The sequence below is a fragment of the Benincasa hispida genome, chromosome 3, assembly GCF_027475165.1.
Source record: "Benincasa hispida cultivar pf3 chromosome 3, pf3_genome.v1.1, whole genome shotgun sequence".
Taxonomy (NCBI): Eukaryota; Viridiplantae; Streptophyta; class Magnoliopsida; order Cucurbitales; family Cucurbitaceae; genus Benincasa; species Benincasa hispida.
Window position 1 is genome coordinate 16,765,463 of NC_143480.1, and position 21,051 is coordinate 16,786,513.

The 21,051-nt window shown below is 32.4% G+C and overlaps 1 protein-coding gene across 1 annotated transcript; it reads right to left on the reverse strand.

The window, feature by feature from the left end:
- Nucleotides 1-1,766: 1,766 nt before the first annotated feature.
- Nucleotides 1,767-7,830, reverse strand: LOC120073411 (aconitase 1). The gene is made up of 20 exons (XM_039026261.2): nt 7,342-7,830; nt 7,089-7,193; nt 6,642-6,802; nt 6,474-6,566; nt 6,172-6,357; nt 5,903-6,064; nt 5,552-5,696; nt 5,020-5,162; nt 4,879-4,935; nt 4,666-4,745; nt 4,502-4,577; nt 3,990-4,175; nt 3,835-3,902; nt 3,628-3,746; nt 3,422-3,543; nt 3,111-3,209; nt 2,551-3,030; nt 2,342-2,440; nt 1,993-2,235; nt 1,767-1,878 (listed from the first exon to the last, which is right to left on the reverse strand). Exons 1-20 carry the CDS (start codon nt 7,343-7,345, stop codon nt 1,804-1,806), a joined length of 2,703 nt encoding a protein of 900 aa, XP_038882189.1. The 5' UTR covers nt 7,346-7,830; the 3' UTR covers nt 1,767-1,803.
- Between the last annotated feature and the right edge of the window lie 13,221 nt (nt 7,831-21,051).

A 21,051-nucleotide genomic window follows, 5' to 3' on the forward strand; every position in this document is an offset into this window, starting at 1 on the left:
AGTTATCACCGATCATCCAAGAAGATCAACAAGCCCAAAGGCTAATCATCCAAAAAGATCAACAAGCCCAAAAGTCGATCATCTAAGAAGGTCAACAAGCCCAAAGGTCAATCATCCAAAAAGATCAACTTGTTTAAATTTTAAAGTTTATTTTGAACGCATCAAAGAATTATTGTGTTAGAGATTGTACTTGCTAAACTGAAATAAATATAAATACAAAAGTTCAAATTCCACGAAATATATTTCTTTGAAAACCTCGTGGAAACACTATTCAATCCAATGGAATCGACAAGATACCTTGTAATATTTGATATGTTTTTATTTTAGTTTAAATTACAAATTTAGTCGTTAAATTTATGTTTTTTTTTAAGATAAAGATGAATAGATGGTTAAACTTTTAAAATGCGTCATGCGTTTTTTAATCTTTAATCTTGTATCTAACAAGTAAATTATTTAATTTATGGATCTAATAGTATATGAAATTATCTAATGTCTATGATTTTTTCTTACAACTCAAGGACACAAATTCATATTCAGTTCAAGTAAGGTTGTATCTAAGGTCTACGATTTTAAAAAATAATAAATAAACCAAGAATAGTTCTTTTGAAATCAATAATTGCAGAATAGATGATCGAACTAGAGATTGTAAGGAACCTGAGAAATTGAATCAAATTTGTTTGGTTCGATATGGTTGTTCATTATAATTCAAACTAAACCAAATGTTTTAGTCTGGTTTATCAATATTTTCAAGCGGACTTGTGACCCTTAGCAGTCGCTTGCTCATTGGTCTGTGTAATTGCCGCTTGATATATCAGTGATATGATCTATCACTAATGAATTTCGAAAACAATCTAAATTTTGTTATATCTATAAATTCTTTTGCATTGTGTTATGACTGCAAAAACTGTGTAAAAAAAAATACACTTTTTTTATCTTTAAATTTTGGGTCTAATTTCTATTTAGTCCTTACATTTGAGTTTATTTTAGTTTAAGAGTTAGGCTTCAAAATGTTACAATTAAATTCTACTTAAAGTTAGTTCCTAGATTTCAATATCTACACTTTTAATCTTCAATAAATATTTGCTTTTAAGTTTCGATGTTATCTACTAATTAATTTAAAAAAAAATTATATTCACTAAGTTTCATCATAAAAATTATAAATCATTAAGCCTCATTATTTTTCATCACTACTAAATTAATTTTTAAATTTCATTTCATAATTATTTCAAATTAATAATAGACATTAAAATTCAAAATGAGTATTTTTTTTTTAAAAAAAAAAAGGGTATTAAGTCCACCTTAGAAAAATGAATTTTCAAACTTAAAATATGAAACAGTCAAATATTTGAAATAGTGAAAGAGGAGAAGATTAATCACAATAGTAAACTAAACAATGGTATTAAGTACATCATTTGTTTTGGATCAAAACTCAAATTCAAAGTGGGGAAATTTTCCCATACTTCTAGTAGTTTGGTATTACCATTAATTGCACATAAGTGAGTAGGTAAGCATTAGAAATTTTCCAACTTAAAGCATCAAATCATAACCTTTGCAAATGATGTTTTTTGAATGGTAAGAATTTGAAAGGAGTGTGAAATTAAATACTTCCTTCAGGAGCAATGATATGGAAAACACTCTTCTTGTACCTATAGCCAACAAATTTTATTATTTCTCCCTTCAACAAAATCGATCAAATTATTGAAACAAAACATGATAATCCCAAACAATTCTCTTAAATAAACACAACTTTGTTAACTTCTTCCCCATTTTATTCAGAAATTCAGTGCTCCAACCTGAACCCATTTAGTGCTTTGAGTGGATCAAGTTCCTGATCACATACTGCAAAATTCCACCATGATCAAAGTATGCCAGTTCCACCTGCACATTAAAAACACAGCAAACTTTAGATTGAGAAAACGGAAACTGTGATCTGGTTCTTTGTAGTCGTCGTTGTTTGGAATCAAGACATGTAGAGTATGGTTAGGGAAGTACCTCCGTGTCGAATCTTAGAACACAACTGAATGACTTTCCAGTTTCTGTCACCACAGTCACATCCTGACCAGGTCTGATTTCACCCACATTGCTTGGAAGATCGATGGTGTAACGCTCGTGCCCGGTCAACCCGAGAGATTCTGCATCCTCCCCAGCCTTGAAACATAGAGGAATAATACCCATACCGACCAAGTTGCTGCGGTGTATACGCTCAAAGCTCTTTGCTATAACTGCTTTGACACCCTGGGAGAAGTTTCAAAGAGCATTAAATGATCATCGGGGGGAGTCTAAAGCCCATAGTAGTTGTAGAATTGAGTTATTAATATAAATCAGAAAAGTAAAATAATACCAGAAGCATTGGCCCCTTGGCAGCCCAATCACGTGAACTTCCGCTTCCATACTCGGCACCAGCCAGAATGATTGTATCGTGCCCGTCGCTCTTGTACCTCTGTTAACAGATACACAATCTAAGGACAAGAATGGAGAATCTTGAAAGGATAAAAAATCGTATTGAAGATGATCAATATGGTAAAGAGAAAAAAAGATGAGAGAAATAACCATTGCAGCATCAAATACAGAAAGTTTCTCCCCACTGGGGATGTGAATTGTCTTGGGTCCAACTTCCCCCTTCAATAGTTTATTGACTATGCGAATGTTGGCAAAAGTGCCACGCGCCATAATCTCGTCATTACCACGGCGACTGCCATAAGAGTTGAAATCTCTTCTATCAACCCCACGTTCGAGAAGGTACTTAGCAGCAGGACTGTCTTTATGGATGCTACCAGCAGGTGAGATGTGATCCGTTGTAATACTATCACCAAAATTGAGCAAGCAGTATGCGTTTTTGACACCATGAGGCCCTGGAGGAGACATGCTCATATCTTTGAAATATGGAGGCTCGTGAATGTACGTCGACGTTGGGTCCCAGGAGTAGAGTGTTCCTTCAGGAACGGATAAAAGATTCCAAGTTGCATTTCCTTCAGTGATTGCTTGGTACGTGGCCCGAAACATGTCAGGCAACACATTTGAGTGTACAACCTGATTGAGAAATGAATAAGTGCCAAACACAACAATAGAAAAGCTCAAACGTCTACAAGGCACTTCAAAGTATAGCTTACTTCTGCAACTTCTTCGCTAGTTGGCCAAATGTCCCCAAAGAATACTTTCTTTCCATCTTTTCCCACCCCAATAGGCTCACTTTCGAAGTCGATATCCACCTGCAAATTACCCTCCAAATTATACATTTGACAAGTTATCTTCAAGATATCAAAATAATTTGATGTGGTTTTCATGGGTACTTTCATTTTTAAGATATGGAGCTGACTACCAAGGAGACGACAGGTGCTTGAGGGCTTATGAAATCTGGCATTCACAAGCATTCACCTTTTCCAATTCAAAAGAGAGAGAGATATAACTAGAAGGTACTTACAGTGCCAGCAAGAGCATAGGCAACAACAAGAGGAGGAGAAGCAAGGTAGTTAGCCCTCGTCAAAGGGTGTACACGACCCTCAAAATTTCTATTTCCAGACAATACGGCCGCAGCAACTATGTCTGGACGTTCCAATATTATTAACAATCGAGTTATTAGAATATTTTAAAACAGTATCCAAAATTCCATCTAATGCAAAGAGTTACCATTTTCAGTAATTGCTGACGCAACGGACTCATCAATATCTCCTGAATTGCCAATGCATGTAGTACATCCATACCCAACAATATGGAATCCTAGCTGATTAAGATACTTTTGCAAACCACTGCAGATGTAAACATGCAAATTGTAGATGATTATTCTCTCTTTTGAAAAAAAAAAAAGGATCAAATATTGTACTGTCACAAAAATACCTCTTCGCCAAATATTTCGTCACCACCCCGGAGCCTGGAGCAAGACTTGTCTTAATCCAGGGCTTAACCTGCATTACAAAGTCACAATTGAATCAAAACTGATAGAGCACACTGGAATTGATTACTATGAGTTCAACATGAGACAGACATCTAACCTCTAGCCCAAGCTCACAAGCTTTCTTAGCCACCAAAGCAGCTCCAAGCATAACGCTTGGGTTTGAGGTATTTGTGCAGCTAGTGATAGCTGCAATTACAACATCCCCATGCCTAAGCTGGGCTGGGGATCCATGAAAACTGAACTCTACAACCTTCACTTGAGCTTCCTTTGGTATGGCAAAACCCTATAACATTATTTAAGAACAATAAGAATGGTGAAAATAGAGGTAACAGATTTAGAAATGTGCACTATTAAATAAAAAAATAAAAAAAAAATCAAGATAACTTTTGGAACACTATTTTTTTTTGGCCATGCTCAATCCTATAAAGCTTACACTTTATGGGGGAGGGGGGGGGGGGGGGGGGGGGGAAAAATAGATGCTTTCACTCTCTACCAAGAATGTTGCTCTTTTATCCACGATAATTATGCTTCTTAGTTCTTCCTAAGTAACATCAATAGTATTTCTAATTCAATATAAAATTAATGTGCTGAGGTATAAATGTCCCTCACCTTGAATCCAACTCTGTTGTCAAGGCATGCATGCCAATCGGCTTTCATTTCTTTTAAGGGAACTCGATCATGTGGTCTGGAAAATCAAGAAGAAGAATGTAAAGTTAAATAATGCTAGGTTAATATTAAATTTTACAGAGGTACTTCTAGCATCACTAAGTTACCTTTTTGGACCTGATATGCATGGTTCGACATCGGAAAGATTCAGTTCTATATGAGAGGAGTACACTCTTTCAACTTGAGGCTGCATTCAGTAAAATCTAACTCAGACATGGAAGGTTCAAAATATTGTGTGATTAAGTGAGATAGAGAGAAATGAGTGCAGGTGTAGTGAAAGAATGACAATGAAGTAAGGAAAGAGGATATTTTAGATTTACCTCACTGTAGTCTACAAACATCTTGTTCGCCCGCAGGTAGGACTCAATCATAGAAATCTGAATGGTGATTCTCAAGTTAGCACTTGAATAAAAGCAAACATGAATTACACTAGCTGAACGCTAGTATGAGCAATTACTAACCGTTTCATCTTTTCTTCCGGTCAGTTTTAGATACTGCAGGGTGACATGATCCACAGGAAAGAACCCCATTGTTGCACCGTATTCAGGGGACATGTTGGCAATTGTGGCACGGTCGGCCAAAGATAGTTCACCCATACCTTCCCCTGCATAGACATTAAATGTCATTATAAGGAAATGGGTGGCATAAGTATTTTTAGATTGTTAGGAAAAATGGATCTTATGTATATTATACAATAATATATACTATGGTTTTGACATTTCTTGGTCTCCATCTCACATAACAACAACGTTATTGCCACATCATTTCCTTTTGTATTGTCCTAATTTTAAAAAAGAAGTCCATGTATGGTCCTCAAATGTCTACTTCCTTCTTCAATAGTTTGACACACAAGAGGACTGATGGAAAAGGAATTTCAGAAAACAAGGACCATAATCCCATTTATCTCTTATAATCACTATTATCTGGTGCTTGGATCGCATATTTCACATTTCCTATATCAGTTATATGCTTGAGAAGTTCGATTCTGCTTACCATAAAACTCCACAAATTTGCCAACAACACCATGCTTCCTGAGCATTTGAGTCACAGTCAAAACCAAGTCTGTAGCTGTTACACCATTTCTCAGCTTTCCAATTAATTTAAAACCAACAACGCCAGGCAAGACCATGCTCATGGGCTAAAATTAAAGAAAAAGGAAAGAACAATGTCAACCATTTTCCAGCAAGATAACAAAAATATAATACCAAAAAATAATGATTATTCCATACAGGAAATGGAAAGTCAACCAATATAAAATAAGTTGGCAAATAGTATTTGATTTACTGGAAAAAACTCAATCCTAAGTCCCCTAAAGCAAATACAAATTCCACAGCATCTCTCTACCTGTCCAAGCATTGCAGCTTCTGCTTCTATCCCACCAACACCCCAACCAGCAACGCCCAATCCGTCAATCATCGTTGTGTGTGAATCAGTTCCCACAACACTATCAGGGTAAAGCAAGCCATTTGTGTTGAATACCACTCGGCCAAGGTATTCCAGATTAACCTGAAAAATGATAGAATATTATTTGACAAGTAAAAGGCAAAAAGAGTACCATTCTATTAAGACAACAGGATGATCAGCTCATTGTTGTAAGACACGGATAAGTATACCTGGTGAACTATACCAGATCCTGGAGGTACAACAAGCATGTTATGGAAAGCACTTGATCCCCATTTCAGAAAGCCAAATCTTTCTCTATTTCGTTTAAATTCAAGTTCCATATTTGCCTGTACTGCATTTTCTGTTTTTGCCACATCGACCTGAACTGAGTGGTCAATGACAAGATCTACTGGAACCTGTATTCATCGTATTCATATGGCATCATTCATTGTTCAACTGTTCGTGTGTTAGATGGAATTATGAAATGATTGACAAAAATAAAGCACAAGAAGTTATGTAGTTCAGTGCTCACCAATGGATTGATCTTGTTGGAATCACCACCAAGCCTGTTCATTGCATCTCGCATGCAAGCAAGATCAACAACAGCAGGCACGCCAGTAAAATCCTAAATGTACACCATTTTCACACATCAAAATGAAAACACAAATCCATAACCAACTTTCAGAAACAAAATGCTGACCTGAAGCAGCACTCTAGCAGGTTTGAAAGGAATTTCAACCAGTTTGGGAGAGGTATTCTCCCAATCAATAATCTTCTCGACATCCTTAGCCTTAACTGCGAACTCATCGCAGTTTCGAATGGCAGATTCGAGAAGTATCCGAATGGAGTATGGAAGCCTTTCTGCCAAAGAAACATCCACCCAACAATCAATATCCAACCCATTATAACGTTTAAGTAATTTCAACTCACACCACTAAAAACCACCCATATTTTTTATCCAGAAGCAGAAAGAATCTAATAAAGCTTTCAACGAATCCATAAAAAGGGGCTTGTGGAAAGAAAAGCTCCCACTTCAGTGATTCGAAAGGGAAAAGCCACAAGAACAAAAACAGTAAAAGTTTTCTTCTCCCTTGGCTTTAATTTCACAGGAATCAAACAAACAGTCAAATAAAGCAAGACCACTCACCGATTCTAGGATCGTTCAGAGCAGGCAAGCTATAGTACTTTCCAAACACACCCCCTTCAGGATTCTCAAGGGTCTTCAAGATGCTATTGAAAGGGTTTTCCGTCGCTGTAAAGAACCCAAAAAAATCCATCATCAGCAATAAAAAATGAAACCCCTAAAAGCAGCCCCAAACATGCAAAACTACCAAAAAAAAAAAAAAAACCCAGATAAAGAGAAACAGTAGGAACGAAGATCGATTTGATTCGAAGAGTACCCATGGATGTGATGGATGTTAAACCCCCACAAGCAAAGAGAGATCAATCAACTCAAGAAACTGAGGCAGGAAGGGGAAAAAATGGAGAAGAAATCAACTGGGCTGGATCGAAATCAAGTAATACCGATCCCAAGAGAGAGAGAAAAGGGAAGACAATGTCGTAGGCGGGCGCAAGAAAAGGTGGAAAGTCTTACGTATGGGTCTCTAACTGAGTATCCCGAAGACGCAAAAATGGGTCCTATAAGGGCGCTCCCTACCCCTCTCAACTACCCAATTCGCAAGGTATTTGGTGAAAATTTTGGCACTTTCTTGCAAGTACTTGATTAAGTTCATTAATGTCAAAGCACTTGCTGGGGTTGATTGATCAAAGTTTATGCCTTTTATACAGTTTTCTCCAGATTTCAACATGGGTATGAGTTAGATTTACATTTCGTCAACATTTTTATGCCTTTTGGAGCCTGTTTTCAGTGTTTTGCCTCAATTTTTCTTAATGGGAAAGTGGGATTTCTTGATAAAGTGTTCATTTTTATGATTCTTTGAAGTCTCCATTGGAATGATGGTGGAAGAAGATAAGATTGTGATAAGGAATTGAGTTAAATAAACAAATTTAGCATGTGATTTTACAGGAATATGTTGATGTAATTGGCAAAAGTGATTAGAGAAAAAGTGAGGGAATTTAAATATCAATGGACAACCTAAAAGCTGTCACTTGTTGTACCAACAATTTACAAAGACGGTGACATGAAAAGAATTGGGAAAGTTAGTTGTTCGGTAGGCAACTCAAATTTTGTTTTAAGTTTTCAGATTCACTTAATTCAACAATCTAGATTATGTTTTCGAAATTATGTGGCCAGTGCAAATTCTGAAAACAATTTTTGTATGCTTTTAGTATCCAGATTTTGAATTCAAAAATTCAAAATGCATAATTATATTTAAAATGATAGAAACAACAACAAAATAGCATTTCATGATATAAATTTAATTATTTTTGTTAGATTAAAATATGTAATATATTATATATTTTATGATATTACAAAATAATATAATCATACCATCTTTTTATAAAAACAAGTTCATAAATTATTTAGTAATTATTATAATTAACTTAGTATTTAGTATGTAACTATAATAAGTTTTATAGATTATAGATATATTTTCAAACACATTTTGAAAAATTGTTTGAATTAGAATTTAATTCCTGAATCTGCTACCAAACGCAAATTTGAAAAATAAACACAACTCTGTATATATAGATTGCCTACCAAACAAACCTTTAAATATAGGTTTTATTGTGAATCTTATAAAAATAAGGATTTGTTGGTAATTCTATTAATTAACGATTTGAGTTCAACAAATATGCAATAAAAATTATATTGGAATCGTGCAAAATTAAAAAAATATATATTTTTATGTTTTATTATATCTATATTTTGAATTTAAAATTATATAATTGTGTTTAGAAAATCCAATATGTCATGTTATAAATTTAATTTATTTTAAATAAATTAAAATAGGTATTATCTAATATATTATAAATTATTTAATATTAATAATTATACAAAATAATTTAACACAAGTTAATTAATAATAATTTTTAGTTATATGTGGGTAAGTACAACAATTTTTAATGTATAAAAATATTTATACAAACTAACTCTTGATTTATTATCAACCTAATATTTATAGGTAATTACAACTAGTTTTATTATTTATAAATATAATTAAATTTATGCCAAATTACCATAAAATATATATTAATGACCAACTAGTTTGATAATACAATTAAATATAATTTTCATTGGCAAGTGTTAAAATCTAGAAAAATTCTTATAAATAAAAAAATCCTAAAAATATTTATATTTTATAGCAAAAATTACTACTTTGATAATTGTTTGTTATAAAGTGTAAATATTTTTAAATATTTTTTCTATCCTTAAATTTATCTAATAATAAACTGTATATCACTTAAGTTTAGATGAGACATTTATGTCATATCATAGAAAAATAATAATTCTTCTTCCAAATTTCCATGAAATTTGTACGAATCTTGATTTTTTTTTTAATCTCTGAGATGACCGATTGAATTCTATATTTTTACTAAGTCATTAAATATTATGTCATGTAAATTAATGATAAACTATTTGAAATATGGTGCAAGTAGTTAAACACATATACATATTTTATTGAGAACAAATGTTCAATTCTCAATATGGTGTAAAATATTAGATTTTTAAAAAAATAATAATAATGAATACTTTGAACTATAACATATATTCAGCCTAGTTGTTTCTTTTCTTTTCTTTTCTTGTTTTTTTCTTTTTTTTTTTTTTTGGGGAGAGATTTTTGAAATTTGAGGATCAAAATAAAAATAGACAAAAAGAGAGAGATTTTTTTAGAAAAGTTCAAAGATTAATTAGTCAATATTAAGAGGTTTTTTTTTAAAAAAAAAAAAAAAAGAATAAACATCACTTGAAAGAATGAATATGTACAAATCTTATATTATGAAAGATTCAACCATTTCCAAAGTGAAACATCAAATTTGGCATTTAATGTGTGCTTTTCTGTCCTTTTTCTCTTCCCTCTCTTATTGATAAGGTTAGAAAGATAGGAACATGATATACATGAGCAATTATTTTTAAGGTTAGGTTATAAAATAATATCCTTATTATAAATATTTTTTAGATTTTTTATTGATAAGAATTTCCTTATTATAAATAGGGGTTAGATGTCTACATTTATTATTTAATGCCAAATATCATTTTTTTCATTACCATATATGTTGCTCATTTGTCATTTAACCACTTATGTATAGTGTTCAAAGTGTACCACATCCTACTTGCCACTTTAACTATAAATAGTGGCATTTGGTGGATCTTAAAATAACACACGAGAAATCCACTTCAAAATTCCATTCAATTTTTCATATTATCCAATTTTCAAAATTTTAGTTATTTTATTTATTTATTTATTTATTTATTATTATTATATTTATATATTATTGTATTATATTTTCTCTATATTCGTGTTCCCGTTGTGCTCCTCAATTTCACAACACGTTATTAGCATGAGCTCCTGTCGTTTCCCTCGCTGAAAGTAGGTGCTAAAGATAGGTTGTTTTTTTTTCTTTATTACAATTAATAAATTAAAATTTTAAAATTTTGCATATTTAGTACATATTAAATTTCGAATATAAAAACAATATTTTGTGATAGTGTTACTATGACTAATCTTACGAAATTAGAATTCCCAGCCCTTGACATTAATGGCAATAATTATTTGTCATTGGTGCTTTATGTTGAAATCCACCTTGATGCTATGAACGGGAGAAACAATTAAATAAGGAAGTACGACATCCTGTTAGGACAAGGCAAAAACTATGATTTTCCTTCGTCATCATCTCTACAAAGGATTGAAAATGAAGTATTTTACAATAAAAGATCCCAATATCTTATGGAAAAAATTGAAAGAAATGTATGACCATAAAAAAAACAGTTATTCTTCCTAAAGCTCGTTATAAGTGGATGTATTTAAGGCTACACGATTTTAAATCAGTAAATTATTACAATTCCACATTATTTAAAACCAGTTCAAAATTGTTGTTATGTGAAGAGAAAATTACTGATGTTGATATGTTAGAGAAGACATTTTCTACATTTCATGTCTCGAATATGCTCCTACGCAACAATATCAAGAGAAGTTTTAAACAATATTCTGAACTAATTTCATGTTTTCTCGTGGCCAAACAAAATAACAAGTTATTGATGAAGAACCACGAATCTCGACCAACTGGAACACCACCATTCCTTGAAGTGAATGTTGTGAATGCTAATAATCATGGTTGTGGTCGAGGTTGTGACTGTGGCAGAAGAAGACATAATTATTATTTTCGTGGTGATCGTTCTAATAATTCAAATTTCAAAAGAATAATGCAAAATGATGATCACAAAGGAATAAGCTCCACAAGATAAGAGTTCAAAGAGTGTTGAAAATAAATGTTTCCAATGCGAAATGACTAGGCATTGGTCACATACCTGTTGTACATCAAAACACTTAGTTGTCTCTATTATGTGTCCCTGAAGGAAAAAGGGGGAAATGTGTAAGCAAATATTGCATAGCAGGATAATAATGAAGGATCTTTTAACGAAGAGCATCCATGAACGCATTCGGATCTTTCCAATTTCACCGTGACCGAAATACAACATATACATTCTAACATACAGCTATGCAAATTAACATTAATTAAAGGCATGCTTTGAACAATAAAATTACAAGGAAATAGTTCTCATACTAGTTGAAGACGCTCTTCAAGATTTGAAACTCAGACGCAGCAGAATACCTCTACACGAACTCTATCGCCCAACAAATTTGTCAGCTGCAGTAGCACAAACTATCACGAACAAATGAATAGCAGCGGGGACGACACCACCAAAATGAAGCCATTGGTATTCTCAGAGTGAGAACCCAAAGTGTGAGTTTGGTAGAGGTAGGAGGAAGAACAAATTGTGTAGACGATAAGCAAGTGAGAGAGAAAAGGGAGCTATCGTATGGCTAAATGCTTATCGTTTAGAAGAAGCTACACGATCGTATAGGTTTTACTAAGCGATCGTTTAGTGAAAGGTGGACGATTGTTTAGAAAACACGGCACACTATGCGATCGTTTAGGAGAGCTACGCGATCGTTTAAGGACTAGCGTTCGATCGTTTAGGCGTGAGATGTGCGATCGTTTAGGCGTTGAACGACTATCGTATAGGCTCTCGACTATTCGATCGTTTACGTTTCCACACTGATGCCATTTTTTCCAAACTTTTGCAAAACGAAACTAATTTTCATTTTATTCTTCGGTTACCATAATCGAAGCGGCTGCTCCCACTAACACACGTCAGAGAGAAATTTTGGCCAATTATCATATAATTAACCAATTTAATAATTAATAAATATAATCATATTATATTCTTACCCTATAGTTTGATATCACATATCTACTATAGTAATTTATCCTCTACTTGATATAAATCATATTTATATATAATTTCCTCCAAAATAATGTATCTCATACATTTAGTCAATTATATCATATATAATTAACCAGTCCAATTATATCATATATAATCGAACTTCCTCTTGTCAATTTAAACATTTCAAATTAACTCAAACACTAATTCTCGACTTTATCCAAGCTACTCAGAAGATCTAATGGACCTGTGGTCCGAAGCTCCAACGGTACGTGAATAGCTGACCAAACTCTTTAGCCACGAGATCCACCATCCGTTAACTGTCAGGCATTCCACTAAAGACTATCAGCTGAACACTTCTTACCACAGATATATTTCTGTGTCCATCGGATATAACCAATCATGAGTATGATGACTCTTCACAGATGCTCGTAAGTATAGCTAGGCCAATTTACCATTTTGCCCTTGTAGTTACATCTCACTTCTTAAGTACCACTGATTCCTCTAATGAATAATACAACATAGTCCAACTATGTGTGAACACCTCTCGGGCCAAGAGAATGTGTGTGGTGCCACATCGTTCAAGCTCTGGAATCAGCCCTTAAGAGAGCTATTTATCTACTTACCCCTGATTCGAGGAAAGAGTTAATTCCATCTTGTGTAGCTGAGTTCCTAGCTCCCAAATTAGACGAATCCCCAAAATGGTAGGTTTCAATCGGCGACCTGGTCACTCACATCCATACAAATCAAAGAACCGCCCTCAATGGTAGGAGTTCTCAACTCACTCAGGGTTGAGATCATGTTACTTATGGTCATTCTAGTGAAGTGAAGTCTCTGTCATGAATGGTGTTATATAACGAGACGTTAAACTTCGTGATCAGGTCTTATACAAACTCTTTGTATAGGATGCCCCCGCTCGCATGTCCCCAACACGAATGATTAGGATCAGATCATCTGTGACAAGTCACAACACTTGTGACCATTCCACAAAGCGAATCGCATTCGTAGCGTTACCAGGATAAGGTTTCCCTCCTTTGTCCATATACTACAGGCCATTATGGTTATCACTCAAGACATGATCCACTTGTATGTCACTATATACATGTTTAAGTTACATACAGATAACCAGGGATTTTATGTTTATTGGTTTATGGTAAAGCAAATAAAACAAACACCTGAGCAAAAAACAAAATGTGAAGTAAATATCATATATTATACAATACAAGTGTTTGTACAAACTGTTTACAAACTACAGGACACACGACTAAAGAGAAGATTGACACAGTTGATGGAACATCAAGTGTTTCTTTTTACTTTGAGAATATTTAGACTTAATATTATGTTTTCTTTTATCTATCTTCATGTTCTTTCTTGTAAATGTTAACTTTTATATATTCCAAGTGTTGTTTTTCTTATTGTAATTATTTTCTTTTAATAAAGAAATGTGAATCATTTTCATATGTTGGGGGACTAAAAAATGAGTAAAAAAGATCTATGTATAGCAGACAGTGCAATTACACACACAATACTTACAAATAAAAATACTTTTCCAAATTGACAATGTTGAAAGCAGAAATAAATATAATATCAACTTCTACAAACTTGATTGAAGATTTTGGAAAAGCAAATATTATTTTGCCTATAGGACAAAATTTACAATTAATAATGCATTATTCTCTAGTCAATCAAAGATAAATCTTGTAAGTTTTAAAGATATATGTTACAATGGTTATCATATTGAGATTGATAGTAAGAATAATGTGGAGTATCTATATATTATCTCTACTGTCTCAAATGAAAAACGTATATTGAAAAAGTTGCATGCTTTATCTCCTGGATTATATTATACTCATATACGAGTAATTGAAACATATGTTACAGTGAACCTGAAGTTCATGAATCCAGATATATTTACTATTTGGCATGACCGATTGGGTCATCCAAGATCTATAATGATGAGAAGAATTATTGAGAATTCAAATGGACACTCATTGAAAAGTCAAAAGATTCTTCAATCTAATGAATTATCATGTGAAGCTTGCTCTCAAGGTAAATTAATCATTAGACCATCACAAGTCAAAGTGGGGATTGAATCACCTGCATTTTTAGAACGAATTCATGGTGATATATGTTGACCTATTAACCCACTAAGTGTATCATTTAGATATTTTATGGTATTAATAGACGAATCCAACAGATAGTTACACATATGCTTATTATCAAGTCGAAATCTTGCATTTTCAAGATTACTTGCTCAAATAATTAAGTTAAGGGCACAAGTTCCTGATTATACAATTAAGACCATTTGTCTTGATAATGCTGGTGAATTTACATTCCAAGCTTTTGATAATTATTGTATGTCAATCGGGATAAGTGTTGAACATCCTGTAGCTCATGTTCATACACAAAATGGTTTAGCATAATCGTTTATAAAACGTTTGTAATTAATTGCAAGACGATTACTTACGAGAACTAAGCTTCCTACATCTATATGAGGACATTCTATTTTGCATGCAGTGTCACTTGTACATCTAGATATGCATCTTATGGATGTAGTCACTACATACTTATATGGATCTCTTGATAATGATATCTATATGAGAATCCTAGAAGGGTTTAAGGTACCTGGAACATATAGTTCAAATTCCCATAAATTGTATTGAATAAAGTTACAGAGATCATTATATGGATTGAAACAATTATGATGGATGTAGTACAATCTCCTGAGTGAATATTTGTTGAAAGAAGAATATCAAAATAATCCAATATATTTGTGTGTTTTTATAAAGAAATCACGATCATGATTTGCTATTATAACTGTATATGTTGATGACTAAAATATAATTGGAACTCCTGAAGAGCTTTCAAAGGCAATAGAATGTCTTAAGAAAGAATTTGAGATAAAAGATTTCGAAAAAACAAATTTTTTCCTTGATTTGCAAATTGAACATTTAACATATGAGATATTTATTCATAAAAAACTTATACATGAAAAAATTTGAAAAGATTTTATATGGACAAAGCACATCCATTGAACATTCCAATGGAAGTTCGTTCATTAGATCTGAGGAAAGGTATATTTCAACCTCGAGATGATAATGAAGAACTACCTAGTCCTGAAGTACCATATCTTAGTGCAATTGGTGCACTTATGTATCTTGCTAATAATAATAGTTCAGATATTGTATTTTCTGTAAATTTATTAGCTAGATATAGTTCTTCTTCAACAAAAAAGCATTGGAACGAAATTAAGCATCTGCTTCGTTATCTTCAATTAATGATTGATATGAGTTTGTTTTATTCAAATAAATCGAATTTTGATCTAGTTGGTTATGCAGATTCTGGATATTTATCTGATCTATACAAAGTTAGATCTCAAACAGGTTATCTATTCATATGTGAGGAACTGTTATATCATGGTGATTGGTGAAACAGACCATAACGACCACTTCCTCAAATCATGCTGAAATCCTTACAATTCACGAGGCTAGTCGAGAATGTGTATAGTTAAGATTAATGACTCAGTACATTCGTGAAACATATGACTTGTCTTCTAAATAAAATCTTCTAACGATATTATATAAAGACAATACAACATGTATAGCCCAAATCAAAATATGATATATTAAAGGAGATAGGACAAAACATATTTCACCAAAACTTTTATATACTCATGATCACGAAAAAAATGATGACATCATTGTACAACAAATTTGTTCCAAGGATAACCTGACCGACTTATTTACAAAGGTATAATCTACCGCAACCTTTAAAAAATTAGTGCACAATATTGGAATGCGGCGATTCAGAGATCTCAAGTGATGTTTTCATGAAAGGGAGAGAATATATATATTCTTTTAGGATTATTAGATTATATGAAACATGTACTTTTTTTTCCTTCACTAGGATTTTTTTGTCCCATTGGATTTTTTCCTAGTAAGGTTTTAATGAGACATATTTCATATATTTATAATGGGCATATAAGGGGGAGTATTATAAATATTATAAATAGGTGTTAGATGCCCATGCCTAGTGTCCAATGCCAAATGTCATTTTTTTCAATACCATATATATTGTCCATGTGTCATTTAACCACTTATGCATAATGTATAAAGTGTACCACATCCTATTTGCCACTTTGCCTATAAATAGTGACATTTTGTGGATCTTGAAAAAACACATATTGGTGAGAAATCCATTTCAAAATTTCACTCAGATTTTCATAATATCGAATTTCATAATTTTAGTTATTTTATTTTTTATTATATTTATATATTATATTATATTTTCTCCTTATTCGTATTCCCGTTGTGCATCTCAATTTCACAACAACACTTGAATTTTGCTATTTGTTTTTAAAATACTCTTATACTTTTAAAAGTTTTAATATTATCCTCGAACTTTTATAGATAATTCAAAATTATTTTTGAAGTATTTAAATTTTAGAACTTTAGACGCATATTGAGATATAAAATGGTGTTACAGTGACCGAGAACAAAATTTTAAATCACTACATAATTATAGGTCATTATTACACTGTTCAAAATTTCGTTTTCTATTTGAAATTTTAAAATATTTCTATCATAAGGGAAGTTTTAATAAATTTATGAAAGTTGGAAGGTAATATTGTAACTTTTGAAATTTTTAAAACAAATGATAAAGTTCAAGAGTACTTGTTATAATTTAGCTCGTATTTAAATATTTTTTTGAAACTTTAACTCGTAAACACGATAAAATAAAATTATGATAAGCCTTATGATGACAAATACAATTCTTGTTCAAAATTTAATGAGTTGTTTTAAAATACAGCAAAATGAGCTAATGTATTTATAAATATAACAAAATGTCACTATCTATGAGTGATAGACATTGATGAACATCTATTGGAGTGATAGACAGTGATATTTTGCTATATTTGAAAATATTTTAGCATTTTTGTCATTTAAAATAATTATCCAAATTTAATTAGAATTTGGATGTGAGTAAATATTTGATCAACAAAAAGAATTTGGAAAAAAAAATGTCACAATTTTGATATTTTCTTTATAGTGACTAATTATGAATTATTATCATCATAATCCAAAAATGAATAGAAGGCTAGTCTTAATTCTATCATTTTTATTTCATGTTGATTATGTGGCATTTTTAGAACTAAAAAACAATCCTATAATTAATAAATTTATATTCTATTATAAATACATTAAATTGGGTGTAATGTAGATGCTCATTATTAGTATCTATTGGCAAAGTGTCACTTATCTATTACCTTATATGTTGTCCATGTGTTTCAAGATTACACACTATTAGTGTCCATATAATCCACCTCGTGCTTGCCAAATTGCCTATAAATAATGAAATTGGTGGATTTTGGAAGACATATACATATTGGTGACCAATCCAAGAGAAAGTGGAGAAATCCATTTTTTTTATTTACTTTTTGTTATTTATTTATTTTATATATTTATATATTATTATTATATTATAGTTATTTTAATATTTATTTATTTTATTATATATTATTATTATATTATATTTTCTTCATATTTGTGTTCTCGTTATGCGTCATTGTGCTCCTCAAATTCACAACACACTATCAACATGAGCTCCTATTGTTTTTTTCACAAAAGGTAGGACCTAAAGATATGTCGGTGTTTCCCTCTTCGTTATAATTTAACGTTATTTTGTATATTTAATATATATTAAATTTCTAGTATAAATACAATATTTTGTGATAGTGCTGTCATGAAAAATCTCACAAAATTAGAATTTGTTGCCCTTGATATTAACAACAATATTTATTTGTCATGGGTGTATCATGCCGAAATCCACATGGATGCCATGAATCTTGGAGAGACTATTAAAGATGGATACGATATCTAATCAGGACAAAACAAAAGTTATGATTTTCCTTCGTCATCATCTTCACGAGGGATTGAAAATGGAGTATCTTACAATAAAAAAATCCTCGTATCTTGTGAAAAAGTTTGAAAGAGAGGTATGATCATCAAAAAAGAGTTATTCTTCCTAAAGCTCGTTATGAGTGGATGTACTTGAGGCTACAAGATTTCAAATCAATAAGTGATTACAACTCCACATTATTTAAAATCAATTCGAAATTGTTGTTATGTGGAGAGGAAATTATTGATGTTGATATGTTAGAGAAGACATTTTCTACATTTCATGTCTCGAATATACTCATGCAACAACAATATTGAGAAAAATGTTTTTAACAATATTCTGAATTAATTTCATGTCTTCTCATGGCCAAACAAAATAATGAGTTATTAATAAAAAAAAAAAAAATGAATCTCAACCAACCTGGACGACATCATTCTTTTAATAAAAAACCTGGATCATTTTCATATGTTGGATGATTAAAAATGAGTACTAAAGATCTATGTCTGGCAGATAGTGCAACTACACATATAATACTTATAAGTAGATTTTTTTCCCCAAACTGACAGTGCTAGAAATAAAAGTCAATACAATATTAGGTTATGCAAACCTAATTGAAGGGTTTAGAAAAGCAAATATTATTTTGCCTAGAAGAAAAAAAGAGATTAGTTTTAAAGATATACGTTGTAATGGTTATCATATTAAGACTCATAGAAAGAATAATTGGAGTATCTTTATATCATATATACTCTCATATGAAAAATGTATACTGGAAGAGTTGCCTACTTTATCTTTTAGATTATATTATACTCATATACGAGTAATTGAAATATATGCAACAATGAACTTGAAGTTCATGAATTCAGACATATTTACAATTTGGATTAGGTCATCCAAGGACTATAGTGATGAGAAGAATTATTGAGAATTTAAATAGACATCTATTGAAGAGCCAAAAGATTCTTCAATCTAATGAATTATCATTTGATGTTTGCTCTCAAGGCAAATTAATCATTAGACCATCACCAATCAAAGTAGGGACTAAATCACCTACATTTTTAGAATAAATTCATGGTGATATATATGGATCTATTAACCCACCAAGTAGCTTAAAATAAATCTAAATGCATCATCACGACAGAAGCTTAAAATAAATTACCTATAAAATAAATTACTGAATAAGAATTTGAACAACCAAAATAAACATGCTAGCAAGCTTTGAAGGATCTCATACGGAGAGTTCCATGGGCGCGTTCGGATCTCTATGATCTCACCGTGACCGAAATACAAACGACATACATTCAACACATACAGTTATGCATATAAATCTAATTATCGGCATGCTCAGAATACAATAAAACACAAGGAAAAAGGTTGATACCAAATGAAGACTTTCTTCGTATGTGTGAACCCACAACAGCGGAAAACCTCCCACCGATCTACCAGCACCTGGCGAGTATGTCGACTGCAACAGCACGATTCGAACATACATGAATAATGAAGCAGGGACGACACCACCACAAGAGAAACCGAGTATTCTCGGTGTCAAAAACCCAAAGAGTGGGCTCTGGTGAGTTTGGTAGAGGACAGAGGAGAAGGCGTCTGTAGACGATAAGCAAGTAGGACATGAAACTCTGCTATCGTATAGCGGAAATGCTTATCGTATAGAAGAGCTACACGATCGTGTAGGAAATACTGAACGATCGTTTAGGAAATATGTATACGATCGTTTAGAGAACGCGTGAGGTAGATGATTATTTAGACGAACGAGCTTCTGTCGTATAGGCTCTCACGATCGCTTTCATGGATTCTCTTTGGGCGCAGGCGAATACAAATGCACGATTAAAAATATAAAATGAAAATGATTTTCATTGCTTTAACCCATCAGTTACCATAACCTTCGCAACCCACTACCCACGTCCAAACGTGGAAAAATGATTAATTATGATATAATCATATTATATTTATATCCTATAGTTTGATATCACATATCTACTATAGTATTTTCTCCTCTACTTGATATAAATCGTATTATTATATTTATATCCTATAGTTTGATATCACATATCTACTATAGTATTTTCTTCTTTATTTGATATAAATCATATTTATATCTAATTTCCTCCAAAATAATGTATCTCATACATTTACTAATTATATCATATATAATTAACCAGTCCAATTATATCATATATAATTGAACTTCCTCTTGTCAATTTGAACATTTCAAATTAACCCAAACACTGGTTCTCGACTTTATCCAAGCTACCCAGGTGACCTAATGCACCTGTGGCTCGAAGCTCCATCAGTACTTGAATAGCTGACTAAACTCTTTAGTCACGAGATCCACCATCTGTTAACTATTAGTGATTCCAGTAAAGACCAACAGCTGAACTCTTCTTACTACAGATATATTTCTGTGTCCATCGAATATAACCAATCATGAGTACGATGACCCTTCATAGATGCTCGTAAATACAGTTTGACCAATTTACCGTTTTGCCCCTGTAGTTACATCTCACTCCTTAAGTACCACTGATTCCTCTAATGAACAATACAACATAGTCCAACTATGTGTGAACACCTCTCAGGCTAAGAGAAGGTGTGTAGCGCCACATTGTTCAAGCCCTGGAATCAGCCCTTGAGGGAGCCATCTATCTACTTACCCCTGCCTCGGGGAAGGAGTGAATTCCATCTTGTGTAGCTGAGTTCCCAGCTTCTAAATCAGACAAATCACCAAAATGGTAGGTTTGAATCGGCGAACTAGCCACTCGCACCCATACAAATCAAAGAACCTTCCTCAATGGCAGGAGTTCCCAACTCACTCAAGATTGAGGTCATGTTACCTATGGTCATCCTAGTG

Excerpts from the sequence above, each read along its gene's own strand:
- LOC120073411 (XM_039026261.2), bottom strand. Across the intron at positions 4,746-4,878 it reads TGTTTGTAGACTACAGTGAG|CCTCAAGTTGAAAGAGTGTA; the intron begins GTAAATCTAAAA and ends TACTGAATGCAG. Across the intron at positions 3,210-3,421 it reads CCTATGCTCTTGCTGGCACT|GTGGATATCGACTTCGAAAG; the intron begins GTAAGTACCTTC and ends GGTAATTTGCAG.